The sequence below is a fragment of the Urtica dioica genome, chromosome 11, assembly GCF_054948205.1.
Source record: "Urtica dioica subsp. dioica isolate 48M chromosome 11, U.dioica_male_clone48M_v1_H2, whole genome shotgun sequence".
In the NCBI taxonomy this organism is placed as follows: Eukaryota; Viridiplantae; Streptophyta; class Magnoliopsida; order Rosales; family Urticaceae; genus Urtica; species Urtica dioica.
Window position 1 is genome coordinate 8,063,689 of NC_142766.1, and position 18,086 is coordinate 8,081,774.

An 18,086-nucleotide genomic window follows, 5' to 3' on the forward strand; every position below is an offset into this window, starting at 1 on the left:
AGCCGCTTTTTGAAAGTTTAACAGATAAAAAAAAACTTAAACGTAAAATCGGCGAAGGTGCTCAGCATTCCAGGGGTTTTTCTCCATATCGCCGCTCAACTGTTGTAGTCGGTAGGCCCCATTTCCGAAGTCTTCTCGGATGATGTAGGGTCCTTCCCAGTTTGCGTTGAAGGCCCCTTCCTGGTGGATTTTTGTGTGGAGAAAAACTCTTCTGAGGACTTTGTCGCCGACTTTGAATGATCTTGGTCGGACATTCCTGTTGAAATACCGAGTAACTTTTTGCTGGTTAGCTAGATTTCTTAATCTGGCTTTTTCTCTTTTTTCTTCTAACAGGTCTAGGTTAATTTTTAGAATGTCGTTGTTTACCTCTGTTGAGTAATTTTCTCTCCTTACTGTTGGTATTAAGACGTCGGTCGGTATGGCCGCGTCGGAACCGTATGCGAGGGAGAAAGGCGTTTCGCCAGCTGAGGAGTGCTCGGTGGTTCTGTATGACCAGAGAACTTCTTGGAGCATATCCACCCACTCTGACTTTTGCTCGCCTAACTTTGTTTTCAAGCTGTGTTTTATTGTCTTGTTGACTGCTTCCACCAGGCCGTTGGACTGTGGTCTGACTGGAGTAGAAAAAACCTTGTTAATGCCATATTTTTCGCAAAAACCTTTGAAAGAATCGCAGTCGAACAGAGTTCCGTGGTCGGATACTATTTTGATTGGTATTCCAAACCGAGTAATAATATTCTTCCATACAAATTTCTCAATTGCATGTGCTATTATTTTATTTAAGGGCTCGGCTTCAACCCATTTTGAAAAGTAGTCGATGGCTACAATCGCGTACCTGCATCCGCCTCGGCCTGTTGGCAAAGCTCCGATTAGGTCTATTCCCCATTCTGCGAATGGGATCGGGCAGGAGAGGGAGATGAGCAGATTAGGTGGAAGCCTCGGGATGTTTGAGAACTTTTGACACTTGACGCATCTTTGCGTCATGCGCCGAGCATCGGCCTTTAATGTTGGCCAGTAGAGTCCTTGCCGGATGATCTTTTGTGCCAATGCTTCGCATCCGATATGACTTCCACATATCCCTTCATGGGTTTCTCTGAGAGTGTACTCGGCTTCGTCTTCATCTAGACATTTGAGTAGAGCTTGAAAAAATCCTCTTTTGTAGAGATTCTGACCTTCGAGGAAATATCGAGCAGCTCTGAATTTCAAGCTTCTAGCCTCATTTTTCCCTTTGGGCAGAGCTCCGTGCTGCAAGTATTCCCTGATCAGGGTTTGCCAAGATTTTCGTTGATCGACCTGAAGCACATGGGGGGCTTGCTCAATACTAGGCTGCCCAATTTTGATCACTGGGATTGACTCCGAGTCGGATCCTTGAGTGGCGTGCTTCGCTAATGCATCGGCCTCTTCGTTCATGGCTCTGGTTACTTGGGTGATTTCGCAAAGTTTGAATTTGTTTGCTAGGTTTCTAGCTTTCTCGGTATATAGCGACATCTTTTCGCCTTTTGCCTGAAATTCACATTTCATTTTATTAACAATTAACTGAGAATACGAATATACTTTGAGCTTTTTGATTTCTAAATCTTTTGCTATTTGTAGCCCATGTATCATAGCTTCGTACTCAGCTTCATTGTTTGAAGTATTAAAATCAAATTTTAAAGCGAATTTTACCTTGTCTCCTTCTGGACTGGATAGCGCAATTCCGACCCCGGACCCCTTTTCGTTGACTGCTCCGTCTACATACATGTCCAAAATTGGGAATTCAACTGGTCTGTATGTAAATTCTACAATGAAGTCAGCAACTGCCTGCCCTTTGATTGCTGGTCGGGGGCTGAAGCGTATATCATATTGTGTCAGCTCAATCGACCACTTCATTAGCCTTCCGGATACGTCAGGTTTTTGCAGCACTTGGCGCAGTGGGAAGTTGGTGAGGACGGTAATCGGATGCGCGAGGAAGTAGTGTTTTAGCTTCCGAGAAGCAGTGATGAGGGCGAAAGCTAGCTTTTCGAGTTCCGGGTATCTTCCTTCTGCCTCGTTAAGGCGTCGAGAAGTATAATAAACTGGGACCTGGTGTTTTCCCTCATTCTTGATCAGTGCTGAACTTACTGCATGCTCCGATACAGCTAGCTAAATTTCCAGGGGCTCTCCTTCCTGTACTTTTCTTAAAGTCGGAGGCCATGCCAAGTGCTCTTTTAGAGACTCGAAACTCTCGTCGCATTGCTTGGTCCATTCAAATTCCTTGGAGCCTCTGAGTACATTGAAGAAGTGAATGCTTCGATCGGTAGACCGTGAGATAAAACGACTCAATGCAGCTATGCATCCTGTCAGTTTTTGCACTTCTTTGATGTTTCGTGGTGGTCTCATGTTCCATAGGGCTGTGATCTTCTCTGGATTCACTTCGATGCCTCGTTCATGAACGATGAAACCTAAAAATTTACCTGCAGAGACACCAAACGTACATTTTAGAGGGTTTAGTTTCATGCGATATTGCCTTAGAAGTTCGAATGATCTTCTAAGATCATTCGTATGTTCATCTATTTTTTGGCTTTTAACTAACAAGTCATCGATGTATGCTTCCATCGTAATCCCGAGTAATTCAGCGAACATTCGATTTACTAATCTTTGATATGTTCCTCCAGCATTTTTTAACCCGAAGGGCATTACCGTGTAACAGTATAGCCCCCGATCAGTTATGAATGCCGTGTGATCCTGGTCGGGACCATACATAGGAATTTGATTGTAGCCAGAGTAGGCATCCATAAAGCTTAGGATTTCATGGCCTGCTGTTGCGTCTACTAACTGATCTATTCTCGGCATAGGGAAACTATCTTTAGGGCAAGCCTTGTTCATATCTGTAAAATCCACACAAGTTCTCCATTTCCCGTTAGGTTTCTTGACCAGGACGGGGTTGGCTACCCATTTAGTATATTTAGTTTCTTTTATTGATTCGTTAGAAACCAGTTTGTCTACTTCTTCTTCTAGGGCTGTATACCTTTCGGAGTTTAAAGCCCTTCTCTTTTGTCTGATAGGTTTTTCTTTAGGATCTATATTTAACCTATGACATGCTATTTGAGGGTCTATCCCCGTCATGTCGGACTGTGACTAGGCAAATATATCTAAGCTATTAGATAGGAGAGTAATTAAGTTATTTTTGGTACCTGATTCAAGATACTTTCCTAACTTGAGCTTCTTCTCAGGTTGTTTTGGATCTGGGGCGACTTCCTTGACTTCGTCTCCTGGGCCAATTTCTTCTCGGCTCGGAAGGCGTGGGTCGAAGTCCGAGTCGATCATCATAACTTTGTGGACATCTTTGTCCTGACTCTCTTTGAGATAATTCGCATAGCAGCTCCTTGCTATATAGCCTGAGTTCCGACTACTTCACCTACCCCGTGTTCGGTAGGAAACTTCATCTTCAAATATTCAACCGACGCGATGGCCCCGAGGGACTGCAAGGTCGGCCTGCCAATGATCGCGTTGAACGAAGATTTTCCGGGGACCACTATCCACGTTGTGTTAGTGGTTTTACTCCTCGGGCTATCCCCCACAGTTATTGGGAGTGAGACTAATCCCTTAGGCTGGATCGAGTCTCCTGTGAAGCCATAGAGATTTTCAGGGGAGGGAGCCAACGCATCTTGCTTAAGACCCATCTTATTGAACGTGTCTTCATAGAGCACGTCGACAGCACTCCTGGTGTCCACCAATATTCGGTGTACATTCCTGTTGCCGATAAGAGCTGATATAACCAATGGATCGTTGTGAGGAAACATCACCCACCGAGCATCTTCTGCCGTAAAGGTGATAGGCTCCGAGCTAGGTTTGGCTATCTTGTTAGGCCTCTGCTCGGCTGTAAACAAGATTTGGCGGGGTCCTGCGTAGGCTTCCCTTACATAGCTCTTTTGAGCGCTCCTTGAAGTTCCTCCCACATGTGGTCCTCCGACTATGAGTGAGATTTCAGCATACGCCTCACCCTTCTGTTCCTCTTGTTCCCCTTGCTCGGCCTTGAATTTCTTCAACGCTCCTCTTCGGATTAGAGCTTCTATGGCTTCTTTGAGGTTGAAACAGTCGGTAGTGCGGTGACCGATGTCCGCGTGGAAAGCACAATATTTTGTTTTATCTCTCCTTAAGATATCTTTCTTGATCGGCCTTGGCTTAGGGAAATCCTCCTTGTCCTGTGTAAGACTAAATATCTCCTCTATCGGGGCATTGAGCTTATGATATTTATCGAACTTACTGGAAAAAGGTTTCAGAGGTCCCGCTCCCGACTGGCTCTTCTTTGGTGGGCGGTTGTCCTCAGAATGTCGTTCCCTGTGCTCTTCTCGATAGCTCTTTGGTGGCTTTGCTTTTCTTGCCGCCAGCCTTGCTTCCTCCGCGTTGATATACTTCTGAGCTCTTTTCAGAAAATCGTTGTAATCCCTTGGACTAGTCTTCTGAAGTGACCACCAGAATTCTGATTCTGTTCGGACGCCGGAGGAGATCCCGAAGAGCTTAAAGTCTTCGTTCAGATCGTCAACTTGAAGAGCTTGCTCCGAATAGCGATTAATAAAATCTTGTAGAGATTCGTCATGGGCTTGTCTCACCGCTAGTAGCCTTTCTTTGGGAGTTTTCCCTGAGCTGGAGCCGACAAACTGTTCCATGAATTTTCTAGATAGCTGTTTCCAGGATCCTATGGAGTTTGGCTTTAGTTTTTTGTACCACCTTTTGGCTGAGCCAGTTAGAGTGATAGAGAAAGCTCTGCACATAACTTCTGGTCCGGCTCCTTGCAGCAGCATCCAAGAAGAAAAGGTGTCTATATGGTCTTCCGGGTCGGTCTTTCCATCGTATACTGGGATGCTTGGCATCCTGAAACGATCAGGCAACGGGTGTTCTAACACGCGTGCTGTGAAAGGAGAGACAGCTTCTCCAACTTTCGGACTAGACTCCTTCTGACCTAGGGCTACCTCTTTGATTCGACGTTCCAATCTTCTAAGATTTGTTTTGTTGGTGCTTGCACTATCTTCGGTCTCCGAGCTTTCTAAGCTGTGCTTGAAAGTGCTTGAATTACCTTTGTCCATGGTAGGCTGGTACCGATCAGGAATCTTTTCCTGACTGTACTGCTCCTTCTCGAACTCAGAATCATCTTCCATCCTCTCATACCGATCTCTAGCATGTTTCCGAGATTTCTTAACCTGCGGATCCTGCCCAATGGGTTCTTTCCCTGACCGGTGTGAGGGCTCTTCATCTGGGATCACTATCGCGCTTCGCAATGTGACCTTTTTCGCCTGCAGTCTTCTCTTCAATTCCCTGTTATTTGCCTCTAAGACTGAGAGACGCTCTTGCATCTGTCTGAATTGTTCTTCGAGGCTGGGTTCCGGAAGAAGTTCAGCTATTTCTTCCTAGGTGAGAGGCAGGGTGCGGTTATGGTGTTCTATCTCCGTTTCCTGGTTAGAGACAGCGTTCACGGGTGTGGACGAACTAGCCATATTCTTCAGCTGGTTCCCCTCCTTCTAGCGCCAACTGTTGACCTGTAAAATTAGTACAACAATATCTCACGAAAATACACAGACTCCGAGTACAAGGGCTCCGAGTACAGAGATGATTTAGGCAAGACTTTCTCTTTATACAGACGAATCTAATACAAGAGAGCAGTGTTTTCTAGAGGTTTCAAGTGAAATAAAGTGTGTGAAAAAAGTTCGTGCTTAGTTCTGTGCTGCAGCTTCTATTTATACTTGTCTGGTGTGGCCTCGCGGTCGTGTCTTTGACGGTTATTCTGGGGAACGTGGGGTGATCAGCCCCACGTTCTGGACGGTTTTGGGTAACTGCCTCTTACCTCTCGCTGAGGTGGACGGTTAATACTCTCCGTATGGTTCCTGAACCGTCAAGGTGTGCGTTTTAGAGTTTGAAACATGTTTTCTATTGATTTTGACTAGTCTTTGACCCACGTTCTTCTCTTCTCTCCGAAATTCTGATCGGTGGGTTTCGTTCTTAACTTATGAACGGTTCGTTCCTTTTCAATGGATGACCCTTGTGTTTACTTAACCTGAGCTCGGTGCTGGATTCTTCTCGCTGCTCGGGAGTCCGACTATCCTGCTCGGAGTCTGACTAATTTATCCCGTAACAAATATAATAAGTGAGAATGAAAAATTACTATTCATAGACTATTCATCCTATTCATTGTCCAATTAAATCATGACACTTACTTTTCAACCAATAAGAACATGACACATCATCTTCAAACCGGATTTTTATTACACTCACGCAAGATCTCACGCGCCCTTTCAAACTCACGTGCATGATATCAGTTATATCGAAAACGGTTTTAAAGAGTAATTAGCGCAATCACAAAGTCCCACTCTGTCACTCCTATTCCTATTCCTTCCCTAAAACTTCGCGCGCGCTCTATCTCAGTCTCTCTATTTATGGTTCTCTGTGTTTCGCGTTACGGTAACCTGTTCTCGTCTCGCGATTATTGGATGTACTGGTCGACTCCGCAGGTTCAAGATTCGCCCTCCTCTAGGTTCGTTGCCGATCTTAATTTCCCTTCAATTAAGCGTTTTGTTCTATTCCTTGTCTTTGAAAATGTATGTGTTTTTTTGGGTTTCCAGGCTTCTCGATTTGTATCGAGTGATTTGGGGAAGTGTTTTAAGTGAATTGGAAGATAATATTTGTAAGAAAACTGAAGAATTTGTGCTATATTACTCAAATTGGGGTTTTTTTTAGTTGTTTGCATCTTATATGCATATCTCATTCCCGCGTGAAAAATTTTTTTTGATGTTCTATCTCAGTCTCACTGCAATTTTCGGTTTAGTCCTTTTTCCTTCCCCAATTCCTGAGAAAATCCCAGCTGTCTTCCGAATCCCTGTCTTTTAGCCTAGCCTTGCCTTGCCTATTCTGTATTTGTCTAATTTATCTATTTTGACTCTTATTTTTTCTATTGCCTTGGTAACTATCATAATCCACTTTCATTGATTAAAAAAAAATTCATCAACCCTCTGTTTCTCAAAACAGTCTGATTAAACTTTTCGTCAAGATTTATTTTTATAATTTTCGTGTTACTGATTTAATTATTTCGTTAAAGGCTTGAGGAATTTATGAATTTCGGTTGAAATCTTAGTGTGACGCTTGAAATACCTTGGGTACTGAAGATGAAACGGGAACAAGATTTAGGTTTCATATTTTTGGAATTCTGAAATGACTTGGACATGTAAAAATAAGGTTACCTGAGATGGCGAAGATTTAAAGTCTTTGGTGTATATATATATATATATATATATATATATATATATATATATATATATATATATATATATATATATATATATATATATATCTAAGGTCATCTATGTTTACAGAGATTTCTAAACAATCAATGCTGGTCCAAGAAAATATTAACATAAAGTGTATCAGGAGCTCAAATTCAAATGTCCTAACCGCGAACCACTGAAATCATAGTCAAAATACTAACGTATACATGTTCGAACTTGTTTTGTAGTTTGTAAAAATGATATATTTTATGTTTCATTTATGTAAAAACGTGTGAACAAACTTGCCACGGTGTCCAAACATACTAAAAAAATTGGGCAAATAATAAATTATGTTAGTTATATTCAATTTCAAATAATAAAACATTATAATTAATTTTTTCCAGTCCTCAAATTTTCATATTGATCTAGTTTATATTTAATTTTGGAATTACACATTTCAATGTAATTTATGAAAAAAAAAAACACAAATAAAAGTATTAATAAATTTGTATCCATGCCTTGTGTATTATAAAAAAAAAAAAAAAAAAAATAAAATAAAATAAAAAAGGTAAACTATAACTGGTAGTTCAATAACCAACTTTTTTAAAACATAATTTCTTATCTAGATTTGTGAGTTATAGTGAAATTGAGTTTATGTCTAATTATATAAGTAAAATTAGACATATATTCGTTATTGATGCAGGAATTCACCCCTCTTTTCAAAAGACACAGTTGGAATTGACGTTCCCAATCATGAAGAACTCAGCCATCAAACAAGAGATAAGCCTTTCGAGCCCAGTATGTTGTGAAAATCGAGCTTGACATACTCGCATCGAGCTCGGATTTGAACAAGCGGATCTTTAGAAACCAAACTCATTCAAACAGAGTTGTTACAAGCCACTTGCGTAACCCGGATCAAGGTGGCCACACATGTCAAGCATCGGCTTGAAATGACATATATTCAAGAGCGACGTGACTAATGCGATACACAAAATTCAAAGGTTCGACTTGGAGTGTATAAATAAAAAGCCTAGATCTCATAAATCCGGATTGATGCTTCCTAACTTACTTCTATTTATCTGTAATCAAATCTTTGAACTCATTTTCGTGTTGTCTACATATCATAAATAAAATTCTCACTTCTTCTTGATTATCGACATCTAAAGAATTTCCCAACAAAACAATCCTCTAGATATCAAAATTCTACTTAATGTATTTATTATTTCTCTAACACATTATGCTAATTAGTCTCCCTTATGATTAAAGGAGATCAATATGAATCACCACAATTAGTGAGGCTTTCATTAGAAATAAAGGTGCCATAAAAAGGGCGTGACCTTCCCACTTGACGATACCAATTGCTAAAAGTTTGATACAAACGTATTGGGCCTTGATCGAACACACACAAATATCGTACCCTACTTCTGATTACGACTTCGATCGACATTTTGCCACAGCTCCCAGGTCAGCATCATAATCCAATCTCCTTCAAATTTGCGACGGCAATTCTCTTTGATCACATGTTTGATGTGATTTCTCCTTCATTTTTTTATTCCTTTTTATACTCTGTTACTTTGTAACAAACATACATGTTTGTCAAATTAATCATTCATTGCCTTCTTTCTTCTTGGGTTTACGCTAAATTTAGAATATCTCAAGCATATGAGGATGCACGGATAAAATGGGCATGGTCGTATGATGACAAAAAAAAAGAAAAAACGAGCGGGGCTGATTTTTCAATAATTAGTTGTCAGTAATTAATGAATGTGCTATTCCAATTTTTACTACATCTATGACCTCTAAGATTAATACTACAAGTTCTGCTACTAAAATACTTGATTTTCATGTCTTACCTCATTCGTCCGACTTGGTTCCACTAAATTCACAGTAACTTGATTGTACGAGCTAGCGCACGGAAGAAAAGAGCTTTGTTATTTAATGAAAAAAGAAAATGTGAAAAACTCAGTTATTTCAGCAATGACTCAAACAAAATTTGCCAAAGAAACTATTGTCATAACATTTCCAATCATTGATGCAAGAACTTTAAATCCAAAAACAGGCTGTTTGTAAGATTTGGTCGTAATGCATCACAATTAATGTGTATAGCGTCATTTATCGTCTGAAATATTATGGATTTTTATATTTTTTTTTTGTAGATATATTTTTTTAAAACTTGCATGACATATTTGTGCTATAGTTCCCTTAAAAAAAACTCATCTTTTTGAAGCAGCGTTCAATGAGTCGGACATGGTATTTGGGATCAGTTGCTGCATTGGGCGTGATGATGGCAGTTTTGAGGCGGCCACAAAGCTTTTCTCGAAGGTCCGTGAACTCCTCTTTGAAGGCAGAGCTTCTTGCAATCAAGGATAGAGTCAAGTTTGCTCTCATATTCGGTCTTATGGAGTCGAGTTTGAATATGGCTGTCAAACTGCCGTCAGACTCGTACTCAAGCAGGCTTACTCTAGATTGGAAACGGGAATTCTTGTGGTGGAAATCGTCAACTTGTCGCACAATAAAAAATTTAGTTTTTGTTTCCCTAATAGAAATTGTAACTTCGTTGCTCATTCCGTAGCTGCTTTTGGTAAGGCCTCATACATGGAAAACAATTCGTTTGATGAACGACCAGCTTGTATTTTGAACATCCTTGATACTGAGACTGAACTCGGGTAAACTTTAATAGAAGTTCTTTTGAAAAAAAAAAACTCATCCTTTTCTGCAACTTACCTTCTTTTGCTTGCACTAATTCTCTCATCTTATGTGTAGATACAATTTTTGTCGATAGAAACTGCAGAGTCTCGCATTCTTACTCGACTGCTGATTCCGGTATGATTACATGATAAATTCTCACTTTCTTAAATCCTTAATTTTTTTTTTAAATGTCTTATTATTATCTCTTATTTGTTGTCTTGGTCATATAAATATATTTTTATGTCTCAGTAAATTACTAATTTATAGTTTGAACCTCTATTTTTTTTTTTTTTTTTTTTTTTTGTTATAAAATAGACATGAGCTAAACTTAGCATCTAAAAAAGAAATATAAATTTTTGTTTAAAAAAAAAAGAGATTTATTTATTGCATCAAATTGATGCTTCTGAGGCTTCTGACCAGTCGAGACTTTCGCATGGCCACTTCAACTAATTAGGAATAACAGGGCACCACTATTTTTTTTTTTTTTTTTTTTTTTTTTGTGGGGGGGGGGGGGGGGGGGGGGGGGGGGGGGTCTTGTAATAAAAAGTTATCCTGGGACTCGAGAAAGTTTAAGCGAGCCTTAAGAAAGTGACACGTCTTTGATTACTCAAGCCAGTTCTGTTAATTCTAACGAAAGTCACAAATGCAATCGTTTCACTTAAACCCGATCTCCCTGATTGCGAGGTAAAGCACTTGGTTCCAAATGCCAAACGTCTTCATGTATGCCATGCCTTTCAATTCCAAGCACTCTGAAAGAGGGAATTCGATGAGAGAAGCTGAGTGTTTCTGTCACCATCCCGGTCTGATCAAAACCGCCACATTGTTGCTTCTGAAAGAAAGTCAAGTATCCATTCACCTTCTCGAGTCTTGCTATCTTAGTCCCATCCCCTTCAGATGTGTCTGACAGGATCAGAACGACCTCGTAATCAAACTGCTTCCACTCATTGTTCTGATTCTTGTACATTGCCCAAACCTCGCCTTTCATAGGATATATTTCATAAAAGGGGTCATCTCTTCGTTGGCACCGAACTTTGAAGGATAGCTGAGACATGTCTTTGTTGACGCTGGTCGAGCCAACCGTAAAGAGCCCTGAGACAATAGGCAAGTTTTCTCTCTCCACGAGGGGTTTTAAGAATGTAGCACAAACTTGAAAATCGGAAACGATACGATCTATTCTAGCATATTGCCGTGGCATCTGGTCCTTTTCGCTGCACACAGTCCATATCTGGCCGGCTCTGAAATCCTTTGCAGACCAACAGGGCTTGAATTCTTTGCTCGAGCACTCGGTTTTCTCCGCTACCTCAGTATTATCGGACAATATGTGATCAGGCAAGGCAGTCCGATCCAGCTCAAACATCCCTTCTACAGCTCCGGTAATCTCTCCGCCGGCGAATCTGTAAGTAGGGACTTTGTGGGAGAACATGTAGAACATGCCCGGGCGTACGTGAAGGACTTGAAATGTCTTCCGCTGGAAAATGCATCTAAAACCACCAACCTTCTCCAAATAAGCACAATCTACACCGGTATATTTTGAAAATTCGGATTTGATCTCTACCAACTCGAGCCGGCATTGCTTCACTTTATCCAATCCACAATACGCCCACTCCTCGATATCCCAGTCCTTGTAGACTGCCCAGACCTCGCCTCTTCGAGGATATATTTCAAACTGGTTGTCTAAAACGCTACGAACCAAGTCACATCTGTAGGAAGGAACAGCCGACCAGCTCATATCAGATTCGGTGTCGGGACCCAACTCAAATTTTCCACATGAAACAGGAAAACCCGACTCACACAAGCTTCTCTCACAATCCGAGACTGGGATTGGCCTCAACCGGGTGACACGGATGGCTTCTTCCGAAATGAAAGAGACTCGGCCATACTTGTAACCGTGCGTCAAGCTTGTATGGAAATCAACGGCCCAGGTCTGGCCTTCCACAATGCAATCAGAGCACCTTTCACTATCAAAGTCGAAGTAATCCTGAAAATGGCATTCCGAACCAGAATGCATATCATAATCAAAGCTGATACGCGTACGCTTGTCGGAGATGGCCGAGAATGCTCTCTCCACAAGCTCAAGTGCCAACTGGGAGGCAGGGAATTCGGTTTTCAACTGGCTGAGAGAGTTTAGGATGTGGTTGTAACTAGTAGTGATGCTGCAAAGATTGTTAAGAGGAGAGGCATTGAGAACCCAGTAGTGATCGACACCACAACCAAAATGACTCAAATTTGCCGAGAGAACTTCACAAAGAGTCAACATTGACCCGATTCGGTCGAGCGCATAGGGGTAAAGATTTTTCATTTGGACCAACTTTTCCCTTGCAGAAATGTAATGTCGTCCCATAACTAAGGTTTCAACTTCCTGAAGAGCCATCTCAGCCACGTTCTTATTCATGTCTGATATCACGCTTTTTGTGTGATGTGGGACAAGGGTTAAGCAAAGAAATAAGCGAGTGAGATCCTTGTCTTGCCATCAATTACATAAAGCAATGTCCTTGAATTCCGTTCGGACAGTTGTGCCATTATACTCCATATTGCCATTCATTTCACTGAACACATTCGATGTTTCCTTCCTGTCCCAAAAGAAACATAACAGTTTACTCATCATCAACCAATCACGGTGTAATCTTAAGAAAACGATGCTAAAAGGATGCTATTAGTACATGTAATGAGCGTAGTGGCTAAATGAAAGACTTAAAATATACAGTTTACTCATCGCTGACCTATCACTGTTACAGTCATTTACCTGATTCACCATATCGCAAAATTTCTAGGGTGAAAGGTTCAAACAAGATCTTGGTTGTGACCAGAATGTTCCTGGTTTAAAATTGAAAAACGAATTTATCAGGATTCAAGAACAAATTTCGAGTTAACGACGTGATTAAGCATTTCTATTTCAAATGGTAGAAAGAATTTACATCCACTAGGTCATAACGATACAATGTCGCATTTTTATCCGTTTCTGAAATATCTATAGAGAAGTCCTAAACAAATTCTGATCAGCCTCGACAGAGTTTCAAATGTTTATGTTACACACCTTCCTAAGAAGCGTAGCGACTTGAAATTAGCCAGAAAATAACACCGAACTCATCCTAAGCAATTCTAAAGCCTTATTCAAGTATCCTGGTTCATCATTGAATCTCTCTTCGAGTCCGCCAATTAATTCCCAACTCACGGAATCAAAACTCAATCTATCGATCAAATAAATGGAACATTGACAAACCTGAGAGACCGAAATGCAGAGGGTCGAGGCTCACGCGCGAGTCACTTGAATTGCCCAGCTGCGTAGTGGAAGAAGATGAAGAAAGAGAGTGAGCTGGAATTTACTTGTGGTTTTGTTTCTGTGACTAGAAAATGCTTTATGTTCAGCGTATATCGCGTGTCTTTTTTTTTTTTTTTTTTAATTAGTAGGACATTATCGGCCAGAATTACGTAATATATTAGCATTGCAAAGCGCAATTGACACTATCGATCAAAATTACATACTTTTTAGAATAAATCTTAAGGGCATGAGGACTTGAACCCATGACCTCTCCATCGAAGTGTGTGTGAGATTACCGTTAGATCAAGCTAGCTATCACATCGTGTCCTCTTTTAGTTAGTTTGAAAACATGAAATGTAATTAAAGAGAGAAATCTTCATTAATTTTATATTTTAAGCTCATCAAAGTCAAAGTTAAAACCTTCAAAACTTCAATCACATGGGCTCAAAATTATGAGAATATTCATTAGTACTATTATTATTTAATTGAAATAAATCATTTGATTATATTTAAAAAAAAAACTATTTAAATTAAAAGGCAATTAGGTCATTAGTCCATTCTTGAAAGAGTAATTCAATTTTAATTTTATTAAAAGAAATAGTCAAGTCGACCCACAATAAATTAAATTAATCCTTATACCATACAATGAAACTTGATGGCCTAACAAAATTATTTAAAGGGAAAATAACACATTTATACCATGTGTTTTAGTGAAATGTCGAGTTTAACCCTCAGTTTTCAAAAATGTCGAGCATACCCTCTGTTTGACTAAAATAACGAAATTATACCCTGAAATAGACAACAGTGTCACGAATATTCTTTTTATTGACTTTTCATTGACGTTGACTATAATATTTATATATAAACACCAATTATCTTTATTCATTCGAGCCATATATGTAATTTATTTAAAAACTAAAAAATAAACAACAATCTCTTAATCGTGAAGAACACAGAAAGAGGTAAAGGGGTAAACATCGATAGTTGATAGTCATCAAAATCGCATATTCGAACAGAGAATCCAGGATTTAGAGTTACAATTCGAACACGAAATGAAGTCATTTCTTAGGAGGTATGAGTTTTATTATTTAATTTCAATTTAAGGCTATTTTTATTTCAAAATTGAGAATTTGGAAGTTAGGGCACTGATTTAGATTGGATTTAGTTTTTCTTATATAAGAGTTAATATCAATGAAAGGGAGATTTGTGACGCTGTTATTCATTTCAGGGTATAATTTCGTCATTTTAGTTAAACAGATGGTATAATTTCGTCATTATAGTTAAACATAGGGTATGAACTCGACATTTTTGAAAACCGAGGGTTAAACTCGACATTTCACTAAAACACAGGGTATAAATGTGTTATTTTCCCTTATTTAAATGATTACTAGATCAATAGCACAATAACCCACTTTTATTTTAAAAAGTAGTCTGCATTTCATTACATTATTAAAAAACAGCCTACAAGGCCCGCAAAAAATTAATTAACCAAAGACTATATTAAATTTACTCTTTAGTTGATTTAGTGCGGGCTTGGTTGGCTTTTTTTTAGGATTAATTACACCATTGCCCCCCTCTACTCCTACACGTTTAACACACACTTCGCCCCCTAATGTTGAAAATTTTAGGAATTCTTGCCAACGAGAAGATGCTTTTGTAAATTCTCGTTGAATTATATATTAATAAAATAAAGTTTTTTCATTTATAATTTATTCGAATTGAAAGCGTTATTTCTTATATATTAAGATTTATCAAACATTCATCAACACATAGTCTCCGTATCGAACTGAGTCACATGCACGGTGTCTGAGCTTGGGCGGTGAACTAAAATTGTTCGATGATTGATTCAAGCCTGGGTAGCTGAATCTGAAATCATATATGTGGAACACAAGTGAAGGTTGATCACTTAGTGTGAGTATTCTACGCTTGTGGTAAGTGTACGACATGGACATGTCTTGGTTGTAGATGTGTCCTTTAAGGACCGTTACGACACACTAACCAAGGTCGCTAATGATGGTCACAGTGAGACTTGATCTAAATCCTGAAGTGATCATGGACACTGGATTATGTTACCGCACTCTCTGATTCAATCGCTAGTAGGTCACTATCATGCTAATCACAGCTTATGTCTTGGGAGTTTCGGGATATGGTTCGAGTGAGAAGTGATTTACAAATATGGAATCCAGCCTTCCTGAAAGAAGGTAAATGTTCTCTCACCTAAGGGTTGATTCCAGAATCGATAGATTGCGCGCACTTCCAAAGTTTGTACGTTCGGAAGAATCTTTCGCTGGGGAAGCAACAATGCTTAGGGCTTATAGGTGTCAAGAATAGTATAACAGATTAATTGACTTTTCTCGACACAAGATGAACTTGGAGGATCTTGATCGTGAACTGATTGTATCAGTGGACACTCGTCACGATGAGTAAATATAATTCTAGTACCAAGGATGATTCAGTCTTGGCTTGCAAAGTGGAGTTTGACCAAGATTAGATAAATCGATGTGGAAAAGAGAAATGACTTTTTCGTCTTTTCATCGGATTTGTTAAGCTTCCCATACTAGGTCAATAGTCCCTGATTCGGCTCTGATAAAGGCGAATAAGAACTTTTGAATAATAATGTTTCATTATTATAATCTCACAAGCTGAAATTCTGATTGACGACATCAATTCTGAAATATAGGTATTTACATAATTAAATAATTATTTATGGTAGTATTAATTATTTATTATTTGATCAAGTAAATAATTAATCAATTATTTATTTGTTTATTGTTGGAACAAGTAAATAAATGATTACTTTGGTTTTAAGCAATTGGACCTGGCACAAAATGAGGAAGTCAAAATTTTAGGGTATTGAGTACAAGATTTGCGTCAATCCCCCTTGGCCATGAGGTCAAAAATTTGTTCCTCATATATTGGTAGTTACCAATATTTTCTCTTTATTTGTTTAAATTAAGGAGAGAGAAAAATATTTAAAAGAAAATAAGATATTGTCTTTTATTCTCTCTCATGAATATTTAGAGAGAATAATATGTAAAATGAAATAAGATATTGTCCTTTATTCTCTCTCATGAATATTAGGAGAGAATAATAATTAAAAAGAAAATAAGACATTTCCAGTATTCTCTCATAATTAAATATCCTTTATTTAAACAGAAAATAAAATCTCATAGATATTGATCTGATGACTAAGAGAGAAAGTAAGATTCATGAGATGAGATCTAAGGGTTAAGCTTTGATTTACTAGTGTGAATACAATAAAAGGAAATAATATATTTTGGAAACTACCAAGAATATATCATTTTCACTACTATAAATAGGGGTTCATGAGAAGACAAATATTAAGTGATTTGCATTAGATAAATCCGTCCAAGAGAGTCTCTCTTCCTCTCTCTCGGTTGACCCTCTCTCTCCCCTCTTGGAACTCCGTGATTCCAATCCCATAAACACAGTGGAATTTAAAAACCTCGTTCTAGATCGTAGTGAGATAAAGATTGTGCCCACTCATCTTTCTTATTCGTCTCGGAGATTACGTCTCGGATATTACGTCTCGAAAGACTACGTTGTCATCATTGTCGAGTCTAAACCGTCGAGGAGCTAAAGTTTAAAGATAGTCTTTATAAGACTGAAGACGGAGGATTGAAAGCTTGAAGATTCTGTAGCTGATTCAATTCATGTCAGTATCTCTGAATCTTTAAACATTGCTCTTATTGGTTGCTTGACATCGCTTTCATGAATAATTAATAAGTAAATCTAGATCTTGTCAGATAACCATAATATTAATTAGCTCTTGTTAGTGTAATTAATTAATTCCATAACCAATATGGTTATTTATGTGCTATAATCACCAACAGAAAACTGTACAAAACTGGTGTTGTAATCTTACATTGTAACAAAATGAGTACTTATATTAAATATTATTCACGGTCATGTGACGATTACAATTTTTCAAGCGCAAATTTGTAATTGTACTAAAAGAATTAATAAATAAAATAGAAATGATCTATAAATATTGAATTTTCATACGAGAGTTTCGAATATACCAATTCAAAAATAAATAAACAAACCCTAAAACGCATGCGATTTGGTGAAGACGAAATCGCTTGCGAGAAAGAATATTGATTTCAGAATTACACTACGAATACAAAGCGTAAGTCGCCGGGATTGAAGAAAACACCTTCTCGAAAATTCATTGCAAAAAACTCATCAGTGAAGAGACACACAATAGATATATGTAATGATGGTCCCAAAGTTATTGCATTCGATATTTCATATTCAATATTCTTTATGGTGGTCTCCGATTTAGGGTTTTCTCTGATTTTGTTGCTGGTCCCGAGTTTATAGTTTTGTCTGGTGGTGGTTGTTGTCTTATTTAACATTTCATTATTTTTTTGAATATTAGTATTTTAATTCTAGGTAAATTAATAGTAGTTTAACCTTTGTATTTATCCTATATTAATTACACTCTTTCAAACGCATCATGTACTATGTTTAGTCTCAAACTTCATCACGGGGGTTCCATGGAACTTATCAATTCGGTTATGACGTATAGTAATGGGGTAATTGTGTAGTAAATCACTGGGACCTGGATAGGATGACAACTGTCATTTTAGATGGTATTTTGAAGAAAAATTTAGGGTATGGGAAATGATGTGTAGTAGAGTTGAGGAAAATGCAGTACGTTGTTACTAATGAAGACTTGCTTTGTTCCATGAGTGAGTTAATGGAGATCACATAAGAAATAGCCCTATGTCCCACCGCTATACATTCAGCAGAGTCATGAATCACTTGATGAGGACACTCCTATCGAGCAACCTGCAAAGTAGCAAGAAGAAGTTGTACAATAGCAAGAATAGGTTGTTGAACAGAGTGAAGAGCCCATAGATGACGAAGGTCCGATACATGAAGATAGTGGATAGGAACACACT

General features: G+C 38.7%; 2 protein-coding genes across 3 annotated transcripts; both read right to left on the reverse strand.

Moving 5' to 3' along the window:
- Positions 1–872: 872 nt before the first annotated feature.
- LOC149380991 (uncharacterized) lies at positions 873–1,407 on the reverse strand. The gene is made up of 2 exons (XM_089601264.1): positions 967–1,407; positions 873–884 (listed from the first exon to the last, which is right to left on the reverse strand). The coding sequence occupies exons 1-2, from the start codon at positions 1,405–1,407 to the stop codon at positions 873–875; spliced, it is 453 nt and encodes a 150-aa protein (XP_089457390.1).
- Positions 1,408–10,432: 9,025 nt separating this feature from the next.
- Positions 10,433–13,226, reverse strand: LOC149380992 (uncharacterized). 2 transcript variants are annotated; one of them, XM_089601068.1, is made up of 3 exons: positions 13,120–13,226; positions 12,643–12,713; positions 10,433–12,469 (listed from the first exon to the last, which is right to left on the reverse strand). In XM_089601068.1, exon 3 carries the CDS (start codon positions 12,289–12,291, stop codon positions 10,558–10,560), a length of 1,734 nt encoding a protein of 577 aa, XP_089457194.1. In that variant the 5' UTR covers positions 12,292–12,469; positions 12,643–12,713; positions 13,120–13,226; the 3' UTR covers positions 10,433–10,557. The 2 variants fall into 2 exon arrangements, with proteins under 2 accessions (XP_089457194.1, XP_089457195.1); XM_089601069.1 differs by lacking the exon at positions 12,643–12,713.
- Positions 13,227–18,086: the final 4,860 nt, after the last annotated feature.